This window comes from Chionomys nivalis, chromosome 17 (assembly GCF_950005125.1).
Source record: "Chionomys nivalis chromosome 17, mChiNiv1.1, whole genome shotgun sequence".
In the NCBI taxonomy this organism is placed as follows: domain Eukaryota; kingdom Metazoa; phylum Chordata; class Mammalia; order Rodentia; family Cricetidae; genus Chionomys; species Chionomys nivalis.
In genome coordinates this window covers 14,576,410-14,589,444 of record NC_080102.1, presented here as the reverse complement: position 1 = coordinate 14,589,444, position 13,035 = coordinate 14,576,410, and the positions used below count along the sequence as shown (strand labels likewise).

The 13,035-nt window shown below is 40.5% G+C and overlaps 1 protein-coding gene across 1 annotated transcript in view; it reads left to right on the top strand.

Moving 5' to 3' along the window:
• The window catches only part of Ext1 (exostosin glycosyltransferase 1), a 277,355-nt gene that overhangs the window by 241,624 nt on the left and 22,696 nt on the right, over positions 1-13,035 (top strand). The window contains exons 4-5 of the mRNA XM_057792548.1: positions 4,058-4,177; positions 12,749-12,881. Of these exons, the coding sequence (XP_057648531.1) occupies positions 4,058-4,177; positions 12,749-12,881 (253 nt within the window). The remainder of the gene's footprint in view (positions 1-4,057; positions 4,178-12,748; positions 12,882-13,035) is intronic.

The following is a 13,035-nucleotide window of genomic DNA, read 5'->3' as shown; positions in this document are numbered from 1 at the left end:
GTTGAATATGATATTGTTCGCTTTCCAACACAAAATCTCTGTCCAGGTCCACAGAATATATTCTGGGAAGTAGCTGATAAAATGCCTGAGCTATGTTCAGTGAGGAGAGGTGCATATCCCCCCACCCCCACCCCGCCCAGCTTCAGCATCAAAATTTTTAGGCTTGGCACTCCCTCAGATCCCTTGCCTTGGTTCCTATATTTGTTTCCGGTTAACGCCAGATCACGAACCCTAGGGTTGGCTGCTGTGTCCAGTGTTCCCACTACAGCAGTGCTCTGCCCTGAGTTATTGCAGGAGGGCTGCCCTTGGATAAATATTCAAAAGAAGGGGCCCTACTAAAAGTGTCAGTTGCTCAAAGAAGGGCAACGCAACCTGCACAGAGAGATGGAAGGGCAACAAGAGTCTGTGAGGATTTCCCAAGCCCCCTGCAATTGTGGCAATTGTGTTTGAGGTTCACAGTACACTGCCACACACGCTCACCGCCCAGTTAATGTTTTCCTTTCATGGCATTAAACACTTTATCTTTAAACCTCTACAAACTTCTGTAGAAGTATTATCTCTAATGTTCTTGCTTTAAAAACAAAAATAATTGATATCCATAAACTTGAGCTTCTAACTGTGTGTTTGATTTTCCTTCTGGGCTCCTGGCTGGTCTGCTAATGGACTGGTGAGGGATTCAAGTCATCTTCTGAAGGTCTCTAGTAATGCAGCCTCTCTTGGGTAGCCCTGTGGACTCATCAAGCCTAGGTCACGACAGTTTTAGAACATTCCTTTCATGAGGTCCTCAAGTCTGGAATCTTGCCCCTTCTGGAAGGAACCTCAGCACAAATGTGGAGGAATGTGTACTCTGAACATGATGAGCCCATTCGTTGAAGTTAGCCCATTCTGTTCTAAACAAAACATAATTTCTTAGATGCTAGCTGAGAAAGGGGTTGGGGGGAGTCTTATGAAAAGCTAATGCTTGTAGCAGCTATTTCTTGATGTAATTCAATAGGGACATTCTCCTAGACATAGTGAGAAAAAACCCTCACCTTGCAGAGATAGTAGACACCTGAGTCACTCACTCCAAGTGAGTGGTCCTTTCCCACACTGCCTTTGTCTTTCCTTTTATGTTGTTTTAATAATACATGCTCATTAAAGAAAACTTTGGGTATGAAAATGATCGGTCCTGTTCTCTATTTGTGCATCATGGCTCCCTTGCTGTGAGAAGCTGGGGCTTGTCTTGGGGTGGGAAACTTGCCCGACGCTGAAGTGTGGCTGTCTAGTGTCTATCTCCTCACCAAAGCTGATAGATAGTTCACCGTCTGAAGTCACTTTTTTTTTCTTTTTTCTTTTTTTTTTTTTGCTTGTTTGTTGGTTTTTCGAGACAGGGTTTCTCTGTGTTTTTTCTTTGGAGACCAGGCTGGCCTCAAACTTTTAAAGAGATCCACCTGCCTCTGCCTCCCGAGTGCTGGGATTAAAGGTGTGTGCCACCACTGCCGAGCCTTAAAGTCCCTTTTTTACTTGCCTCTAAAGATTGTATTTTTCATACCCCAGTGCCCACATTTTCTAGTGTTTTTCCCTCCTCATCTGCAATCTGTCTTTACACAGCTGCCTCCATATTGAACAGTGGCTGCACTGTTGTTAACAATGGTTTAAAGAGTTGGCCCAGAGCCCAAGTGTGCGCTCTGGGAAATGTTTTCTGTTCTGTTACAATTTTCCATTTCCTGTTTCAGAACAGCTCTGGTGTTTTTAGTTCCATATGTTCTTGTCATCCTGTCACCGAGAAGCATCCCGTGGCTTTCCTGTATCTTTTCTGGTCTGTCCCATTAGCTCTGTTACCGTACATAACCTTTTATTAGGACTCGGTTGAGCTCCTCAACTTCCAAATCATCCCGTCCAAATCGGAATTAATTTATCACTTCCCCCTACCTGTCTCTGAGGACAAGCAGATTAATAGCCACTAGCCAAATGCCGTTACAAGTTGGAACTCTGTCCGGCCGGTCAGTTGGCGTTGGCCTCCAGAGCACTTGGCGGAGTGCTCTGAGACAGTGCAGTTCTGCACAGGAAAGGGTAGCGCGCACAGCTCCGGAAGTCGTGAAGACATGATGCAGCCATGGAAGAGAGGGGGCTGGGCTCGAGCCTGAGTTTGTGACACTTCTTTCCTCCTTTAGAAGCTCCATGCGCTTGATTTTTCTGGAGGCCGTGCAGCAGTGGTAGCTTTTGGCATTTTCCTGATGGATTAATTCTCGTGGCCATGATAAAAACAGCCATGCCAACCTGTGTGACTTAGAGAATGCCATTGACATTTAAAAGGGCATGCTTATGAAAATAGAGGATAGGTTTTTTTTTTTTTTTCTAATTTTCCCTTGGCAATCTAGGTCATTTTCTCAGTGAGTAAATAAAAATAAATTTTCCTGACTTATCAAGGATCTGTGTCATGAATGGTTTATCTCCTCTAAGGATATTTTATTTCCACTTGACCTTGAGCCTCCCAGTGTTTCAACTTTACCTGCTGCCTCCATATATTTTGCAGTATTATGATCCCTTCAAAGCACAAATTTAGTACCCAGGTTGGGATGTTGACAGAGCAAGTCAGCTTTTCCTCCAATTCTTATTGTGTGGAACTTTCATTGCTTCTTCTAGGGGCAGTCTGGAATATAAAAGTGTGCCATCACGTCCTTCCTCTCTAAGGGGAACTTAGGTATAGCGTAGTCTTGTATTTGGGGTAACTTTCTATTTAATGTGGTTGGCAGAGCGTTTTTCGTCTAGCTCAGATTCCCGTGTCCGCCTAATTCATCGCATAGGAGGGAGGTGAGCATGCAAAATGGGGAGCACAACGGGGCAGCCGATAATCAGAAAGAATCGCCCGTAAGAGGATAGATTACAAACGTGGTCACACCTTGAGCTGTCCATGCAGTCGGGGAACAAGCCTAGGGAACTTAGCCGGAAATCCAAGGAGTGCATCTTAGAATTAACAAGCAGACGGTAAAGAACTGTGCAGCTTTGCGTAGAATCAGCTGGTCCAGCTCGAAATAGCCAATCCCTGTGTCAACAATGGTAATAGTAATAATAAACCATAAAGCAGCCTTCCTATATTGTAGACCTTGTACTAAGCACTTACATAATCTTTTTTTCCCCAACCATCATATTATAAATGAGTAATCAGAAAGACCAACTAACTCATTTGAGGAAGCATCGCTAGTAAATGGTAGAACCAGAATGCTGCGTTGGTACCATTAACACCTGTACTGTAGTGTCAAGCTATGCTGCTATTAAAAATAACAATATCCTGATGATAGCTTCAGGTGGTCATGTTCAGTTAGGCTCTTATTTCTTGTATAGAAATAAGGATAATTTCATCCTAGCATAAGGATGATTCTCTTAGCCACTCAATGTATAGCAGTATGAACAGCAAGGAAGGCCTTCCTTCAAAATTACCTAACTTGGTATAAAGCAGCCAATGATGAAACACAGTGTTTGGGAGATTCGGTGAGATTGGGGTAAGGGCTGAAGCCAAGAGGAGAGCGTTTTCAGGTGTACAAAGATTCAGAAAAGGCTAGAGGAAGCATCTGCACATAGACATGGAAAATCTGTTTGTACTGAAGGCAGAGGCTCATGAACAGTCTCTAGAAACACACGTTTAGATACTTTATGGTTCTTGGAGTGACACTTCTTAGAAAACTTTTTTTTTTCCTTTCCCCAAAGCCTGTATCTACTTCTTGGGAAAATGTGACTGTCCATGTCAGGGCCAAAGATTTTTTTGGACTTGAGGAGGAAGCAGAACTAGGAGTACCCTGTACAGCTGACCTGCTACTATGGAATCTTAGGACTAAGCTAAGACAATGCACAACTTTCATGCATTTGACTGCCTTCCAGGCTGCTTCTCTAGATCTGTGGTCTGTTCTGGAGTTTCTTGTGGAGACATATCTACCTAGTGGTTGGTGATTTTTAATAGACCTACTTGCTAGGCAATGAAGGCTGTGAAGAATAAAAGTGCAGCCCACGGGGTTGTTTTGACCAAGCACATCTCTCTGTTTTACAGTTATAATTACCGTGTGTTCCCTTTATGTTCCAGATTCCTTCTACAATCAGGTCTATTCATCAGGATAAAATCCTAGCACTTAGACAACAGACACAGTTCTTGTGGGAGGCTTATTTTTCTTCAGTTGAGAAGATTGTATTAACTACACTAGAGGTAAGTGAGACCACGTGGCTCCTGATCTTGGATAATGATAATGATGCTTTTGTTTCTCAACCTCTCTTTCACTCTTGGGTTGTGCGTTCGGTCAAATGGGACAAAATCAAATTTTCTGTCCTTGAACATGTGAGTGACTGCCCCACCACCACCATCTGCTTGGCCATTTCCAAGCAAATGCCATCGTTCCTGACAAATTCTCAGAGCAGAAGTGACCTGGAGAGAAGCCGTGCTCTGGACACAGAGATTGACTTTGTCTGACATAATTTTAGAGATACGTGGGTAATGACCATCTTCCTGTCACTTAAGCGCAATGGTATCCTTTAAAGACATAGTTCCAGAGTGCATTTAGAAAAGAAGATAATGACCAAGTGAGAGAAATAACCTCTACCATTCTAAAGATATGAATGGTTTAGTTACCACCATAAGTATATAGCACTTGAAGAGGCAGCCAAATTGACTCTGTGGACACATACAGTCTCACCAACCAGCATCCTGTGTTATAAGGTTATGGCAAGAGGAAAGATCATTATCATCACTGTTTCCAGCTGATATAGAAAGTGTTAGCCTTTAAAAAAACAGAAACTCGGGCAGGGGAGTGGATAGTTGTCTTCAAGTTGCTTTACTCTGCATGCATGCTTCTGTGTGTGTGCATGTGCGTGCGTGCGAGCATGCATATAGCATTAGGAATTGGACATAGAGCCTTGTTCATGTTGAGAAAGCCCTCTGCCACTGAGGCATAGCCTCATTCACTTAAATTGCCTTGTTTAAGGCAGGAGAAAAATAGAAAATCCTGGAAATGATTAAAACCACAGGAAGCAGAGCAGATAGCAATGGCCCAAGGGTACACGGCGCAGGGCAGAAAGCTAAGAAAAAATGGAGAAAGTTGCACACTCATGGGTTTCAGATCTGTGGGAAGGGGAGCGATCCAGCGGGCTCCTGAAGTGACCCAGGTACTTACAGAATGGCCGGGACGATTTATTCCACACTTGGGGAGTCTTTCCTTTGGAAATTAATGGTCACTTTGAAAGCTAATATAATCTAGAGTAAACGCAAGACACCCAGGTAATACTGTGGAAACTGAGGTCACCTGTGGGTCCACAGGATAGTGTTCTTGCTGTGGTGAGAGTCAGAGTCAGTGCTTCTCAAAGCACAGTGGGACCGTTTCCACACGGGCCTCACCTGGGCTCCAGATCTCAGCCCTAGCAACACATCATCAGGATTTCCCATGCACATGCCTGGCATACTCCCGAAGCTAGGCAAACAGAAGGCCTGTTTTGATTATTTTGAATTCCTGTTTGGTTTTGGTTTTTGGTCAGATTGAAGATTTTTTTTCCTTTAAAAATAATAAATTACTTTCTAACCTCCTAATTCTTAGAGTGTTAGCTATAACTGAATTTCTTCTGTCTCTTGCTCAGGAAGCCCACAGATACACAAAAGAAATTGCCATAAGATTGTTGACGCTTCTATATTTTAGAAGTTTATAATACTTTAAATATTAACCCTTTGTCTTTTGTCCTAAACATCCCCCCTCGGCTAGTCAAGTTCCTTCTGTACTGTTTATGTTACATAGTCTCAGTGTCTGCATTTAGAAAGAGCTGTGACTTCTCTGCTGGCTGCATGTAGGAAGAGCATTTTGCCTCATAATTTATTATGTATGTATATACATACATAAACACAAATATTTTTAGTGCATTCTTGGTTATTGTTTTATATCAAACAGTTTAGTCAGCTGGCTTTTAGTCATGATCTGTGTTAAAAGGGTAGCCCTTTTTCTCCTTTTTTTCCCCATTCTTTAGTTGTTTTCTCATGATTTTAGTTAACTCTTTCCAGAGTGTTTGGTTGTGCTACTTGGTGCATTTTCGGGTGTACCCTCGTCTTTTTATCCAGTCCTGCTGCTGCCCTCCGATACCCTCAGATCGTGTTTTAATCTGTCTTCATCCTAATGCCATCCTGTAGTAAGCCTCTCCCCATCTGGTGCAGGTCACTGTGAATACTGTCTGTAATTACTGCTGTCTTCAAAGATGACTAGCAATGTATGCAGTGCCTTAGCCTGTTTTCTGCATGCATTTTGGGCCCTATCATTACCTATTCTTTTAGGATAGTGTCTTTCAAATGAGATTACTGAACCAAAGCGTTCAGACGTTACCAAGGTCATAATATATCGTGGTAAATTACTATGTTTTTATAAACTTGAAAAAATATTGTTTTATTTTTATTTGATGGAAATGACAGAAGAAATTAGGGGACATAAAAAAAAGTCTAGTAAGTTGGGGAATAGATTGTCAAGATAGCAATTTTCCTCGATCTGCACATCAAAGTCTTAAAAGAGGATGACAAAAATTACTCTGAGCTTTAGTCTGAAGAATAAATGCCTTAACACAGCCCAGCATTATTGAAAAGCAGTAAGGACCATTTATTCCCATGGTTTAATTAGCACACATTATAAAGCCATCATAATTAAGACAGCTTTCATCCAGCTTTTCAAATGAGAGAAGATATGAGTTATGTTATTTGATTCCGAATAAGTTAAATTTGCTCATATAATAGTGGGTCTATAATAAAAATGCTGGCTGTAAAAGCCAGCTGTGGCGATATGCACCTGTGACCCCAGTGCTGATCGGGATAATGACAGGCAGATCCCAGGACTTGATGCCCAGCCAGTCTCTCCAAAACTGGAAGCTCCAGGTTCATTGAGAAACCTTGTCTCAAAAACTGAGTGGTAGAGGGACTGAGGAAGAGGTCCTCTGCTCTGCAAACAGGCTTCCACGCAGGTGGGGCTCCCCACACACTCCCCACTTCACAAAGAGGGAAGGTAGTAATATGAATGAGATATTGGATAGAGCTGTGTAATTTTAAGTTAAAGAAGCTGTTCTGAGCATGATCTGGGGCATAAAACACTATTAAATGTGAATGTAAGAACCATGAAAATTTCTGTATTGCTGTAGACAACATAAAGAAAACGCAAAACTGAGGGCAAAGGTTCACAGTTAATGCGAGGGTAAGAAAAGGTGAATCTTTTTGACATGTAAACTGATAAATAAATTAGAAAAATACTCGCGTTCCCAACTAGCCTTAAATAGAGTGAGGCCTTGTCACAAACAAACAGAAATACTTGTATTTTCAGATTAGGACAATTTAGGTATGTCTTTTCCCAAAACTTGAAGTACATCTTCTCACAAATATTCTCGATTAGAGTGTGAAATGAAATGAAGAATTGCTGATATTATTAAAATGAAAAATGCCGTGGGATATTTGTATACCTTGTGATGTGTATGATATATCTATATTGCTATGATTGATTTAATAAAGAGCAAAACAACCAATAGCTAGGCAGAAGGTATAAGTGGGACTTCCAGGCTGAGAGGGGAAGTAGGAGGGACCAATGGGACATGAAGGGAGTTAGACAAACAGATAGAAAGAAAGGTAAAAAGCCAGTGATAAAATGTAGATTGATAGAAATGGGTTAACTTAAGTTATAAGAACTATTTAGGAACAAGCCTAAGCTATAGGCTGAGCTTTCATAATTAATAATATTGTCTCCCTATCAGTATTTGGGAGCTTGCTGGCAGGATAGAGAAAGATTCATTAGAGAAAAATCCCTAATTTTTTAGTAATGTGTACATACATACATATATACATATAATCATCGACATACATACATACACACACGCACATATATGGTGGCCAAGCAGATGTCTACAGACAACCTCCATGTACAGAGGTTTGACTTAGGTTTTTTCTACATATGGTGCAAAAGTAACATGCATTCAGTAAGTTTATATTTTGAGTGATTATCTTTGTGTCTTTCCCCAGGCTATCAATATGTGTGAAGTGATAAATGTGCTATGAAGCTGGGCAGTGGCTATGAGTTCTGTCAGGCACACTCATGCTCTCGGTGTGCTGTCTTGCTAACTTACTGTGCTAGCTTGGGTATTGTAAATACTTTTGGGTATAGTAAATACATTTTCAACTTATTTTATTTTCAGTCCATGATGAGCTTATTAGTGTGTGACCCCCCTCTTAGTCTTAAGAAGTAATTACAGAATCCTTTGTGGTATTGTGTGTGTGTGCATGCATGTCTCTCTCTCTCTCTCTCTCTCTCTCTCTCTCTCTGTGTGTGTGTGTGTGTGTGTGTGTGTGATGAAGAGAACAGATGGGAATATAAGTGTAGAGTGACTTAATTGCTAGTTAATTGTTCCTAAGGGTATACAGTTGTGCCAGATATGCGTCAGTCACTGTGAAAAGGATGTTTGTCCTCACTCAAGGAAGTTAAAATAAAAATATAGTACCACTTTCCACCTATCACATGTCAGTAGTTGTCACAGGAAATCCTGGCACCGGTGCCACCAAGGCTGCAGGAGAAAGACTCTCACATTAGAGTGTCTGGAGATTGGCTACCCACTTTGAGCCCTTCTGGAAAGGCTAAAACCTTTAGAAGAAGGCATAATTTTCACCCTGCTCTTGACCATGTTGCAATTTTCCTAAAAAGATAATGACCTAATGAACAAAGTTGCAAGCAACATAGACCATATTGTTTATTTTAGTTATAGCACTGCACATGCTCAGTCAGGTCGTTGGAAACAGGTTGACCAGTTGTGATACAACTGCACTGAGGAATATTATACGGATACCAAATGTAGGGAAGGCATGTATTATCATGCTCTCTTAAAAAAACTGATTAGGAAGTAATTCAAACAGTGTGAACCATCTTTCATTTTGGTCAAAATGATACAAACTCCTTACATATTGAGGGAAAAACATTCTTATGAGGCAATATAAAATGCTAGGTGTATCCTTAAAAGATTTATATGTTTTACTTTTCGTGTGTAGGAATGTTTTGCCTGCATGTATGTATGTATGTATTATGTGGAGCACATGCATTCAGAGGCAAGTACAAAGGCAGAATCCTCAGGAACTGGTTCAGATGATTGTGAGCTGTTATGTGGGTTCTGGGAGCTGAACCTGGGTCCGCTGTAAGCACTCTAGACCTCTGAGTCCTTTTTATCCCATAGCTGGACCCTTTCTAAGCAGGAGATTATTTGAAAATGAATTTATTTTTTTCTCTTTAGTCTTTGTTACTTTGCTTCAAGGAGTCTATCTTGTTTCGGTGATTAATGTGTTCTCTTGATATTTCAAAATAAAGCAGTTATTATAAGTCTTATAATTATAAGAAAAAAGGACGGCATTAACTGGTACATCTCGTTGCGTACAATGGGAAGACCAGTGTGGCAAATGGTTGCATCCACCTAGATTTTTGCAAGCTGTCTGGGAGAGACCCTCCCTTGCTGCATTCTTGTACCTTCAGGATTATAATTAAAATATAACACACAACATTGCTAATTTGCCAGGCACAAGATTATATCTCATTAATTATCTTTCTTTTGTGGTGAGTTACTATGTGGATCCAGCTTCTTGTCTATTAAGTTAGCAGAGCTCCATTCTCTGACAAAAACAGCTGGATGTGTAACATCCATCACAGTAGAATCTTACATTGAGCTGTTTTCATCTTTGAGCCTGGAAAGGCTTTCTTCCCCTTGGATCTAAGCCACACAATTCTTTAGCCACACGTGTGTGTGTGTGTGTGTGTGTGTGTTTAATCACTAAAACCATATACTTCGTTCAAATTTATAGCAGCTGTCAAATCCCTCTATATCATTCTATCATTCCAAGATTGGATGGTAACAATCTGACCTTGCAGCCAAATTGCAAGGGAGATACTTTCTTTCCTGTCTTAATTCGGAGCTTGCATTACCCTAGAACTCAGCACAAGCAGAAAGGCAGAGAAGGTAAAGGAAATGCCACCTTTATACACAAAGCAGCAAAGTATATGTGTTCAAGAGATGAACTCAAGGGTCACATGTCACAGGTGCCCACTGGCCTAGCTCTCAGACACAGTGAGTCATTTGATTAGTTTTCGCCCTGCTCAGGATGAGAATGGACGTTAATTCTAGGCAGCATAGACTCAAGGCTCATTTGCTGTTTATCTACACTTAGACTCTAGATCTAGATCTACGGTGTGAACACTAAGTGCCATGCAAGAGTCCTGAGAGGTGTCCTCCAGTGAAGGGACAGGGAGAACTGAGACATGAGGAGATTGAAAAATGGCATTTCTACTTGGTGGAATGAGAGCCGAACTCTTTCAAACTTTGACAGTGTGGGTTGATCTATATAAGCTTTTTAGAAATACATTTGGCCACGCATTCAGACAGCATTAATAATGTTCATACTGCAAACCCAAGTCCTAATGAATCAATACTGAGTATGGAAGCTTTTTATTTATGGGTATTTGCATTTCTTTTCATAAAAAAATTACCCTATTTTTGGTCAATTCAGAGAAATAAGCCTTGGGTACTATAGGAAAATATGTTAAAAAGACCTAGATTGCCTATGTCTAGAAAATGAGAATCGTTATTTCTGTTTTTTTCTTTGTATGTTTGCTTTTCAAGGTATGGTTTCTCCGTGTAGTCCTGGCTGTCCTGGATCTAGCTCTGTAAATAAACCGGGCAGGCATTGAAGACACAGAGGCCCTGGAAAATTTTTCTTTTGAAAGGCAAACTCAAATCTTCAATATAAGAATTTAGTCAGATTATCTTACATTCTGAGAGGGTTGCCATAAATATTAGTGATACGTTATCATTCCATTACCAATGAGAGGATGAATCTTAGAGGCCGCACATCACTTGGCCAAGGTTAAGCTTGCTATGCAGTCATACTGGTACCAGTATCTTTTTGCCAAGATCAGTTTGAACAGATGTGAAATGCTTATTAGGATTTCAAGAGTGTTCCATAACTGATGGTCACATTTGGAAATTTTAAAGAAAACAATGCTTTGACTTTAAATCAAGAGGATAGTCTGTGACTGGAAGCCTGCCTCTCCAAGACCCAAGAAAAGGATGACCTACTTGTAACATCTCTGAGTTTCATGCCATTTGTTTGTAGCTTGACTTTCTAATGTTATCTGTTGCCAATTTATTCTGTGCTTGATAGCCAAGATCATTTATGTGACCACATGCTGAAAGGCATACAAATTTAGGAAGAAAACAAAAGGAGATCTAAATGGAACACTATAAAAGGAAATTAATAGCTTAGATTTGGAAAATATAAGAGATAAAAAAAATGGAATAAATGTTACACAAAGAATCACTCGCTGTGTAAAACCTCTTTCCAGCGATGACATTTTGCTCACACTAGCTGTCTGGATGACAGCATTGCAAGCCATGCCTTTGTACCATAGACAGTAAATACCGGCATCATAGCTGGAATCCTAAAATCTTTGTCAACTCAGAAAGTTGCCTAACCATAGAAAATGGGTAGTTTTGATCTGAGTGAAAGATAAAATGCAGATATTACTGGGTTGAGATTATATGTTCTTCTCAATTTCTTCCCTACTTCCTTTCAGTGGGGAGGTTTAAAAAATGTGCAGAGCTCATTTGGTAACTCTCCCATTCTCTACCATGGGATGAGATGGAAGAAAGCTTTAATAGCTTAGCAAATCTTGGAATGCTATACTTCCTTCACATTTCCTTGAATGGAGACCTGTAAAAATGGTGATTTAGTTCCTCAGACTCCTAAAATTTATGGAATGATTGATTGATTGATGATTGATTATTGGGAGTCAAACTCGGGGTTTTACAAATGTTAATGGATAGCCCTCAACTAAGCCCCTAGAATTTTTTTTTTTTGAAGTTTAAAACATTTTGTGCCGGAGGCATGCTATTCTGTATGAAGTTAATTATTTGCCACATCATATCTTAATGAGTCAATGGTTTTATTGTAAGAGTTTGAAAGTCAGAAAGCCCTAAAGTGGACTAATCACATTCAGCTGACAAATGATTCAGGTTGGGAGAAGGTTTGTCTCTAAATGTAGAATTTAATGATCTGCAAGGTCCCAAAGTCCAAGGCAACTAATGAACTAGCTTGACAATTATTAGTCTTCATATGCCGTGGATCCTGTCCTATTATGTTGGATGTTTTGAGCAGTTGTTAGCTTGCTACTTTTTGAAGTGGAAATACAGAAAATCTTGAGCTGACCAGTATTCAAAGTCCTGCAACTGACTTTGAAAAGGGAATGAATGATGATGACAGGCAATTTAAAACTCCCTCCCAAATTAGAAGAAGAAAGCAAAGTGGAGAATGTGCCTGCCTTCTCTTGTCTTCACATCCTCCTCCACATGGTCCACACTGATGTTGCTATGCACCAAGAACAGATCTTGCTGATAGCATCTGGATCCATATATAGATGTCCCACCACCAGGGAAGTGTGGACTGTTCTATAGACTGTACTTTGAAACTAGCAAGGACCATTGTTTTATAAATAAAATATAACAGAATTTATGATTAAAATGGGACTTGAGAAACTGTGTCAGTCCCAGTTCCTCTCTTCCTCATATTGTCCTGGAGGGTCAATCACTGCTCTGTCTTGCAGACATTTTTATCAGTAGAGAATTGGAGGAGGAACAGGTAAGGTGCATTGTGTCTTTTTAACATCATCTCCTAACTGGGATAGTGCAAGACCTTTCCAGAATGTCATCCAGACTCACCCTCCCCGCATGCTGTTTTGTTTTCTAGATTATTCAGGACAGAATATTCAAGCACATATCACGAAACAGTTTAATATGGAACAAACATCCTGGAGGATTGTTCGTCCTACCACAGTATTCCTCATACCTGGGAGATTTCCCTTACTTCTATGCTAATTTAGGTAAGTGAATGCTCGGGAGAAGGCTGCTTTTGCTACCCCCGAAGTGGTCATTCTTCCCAGCAGCCTGCGTTGGAGATTGTTGTCCCAACCCTTTTTACAGTGGAGACTTGCAATCAAGATTTGTAAATACATCAGAGTATTGGGGGCAAAAAGG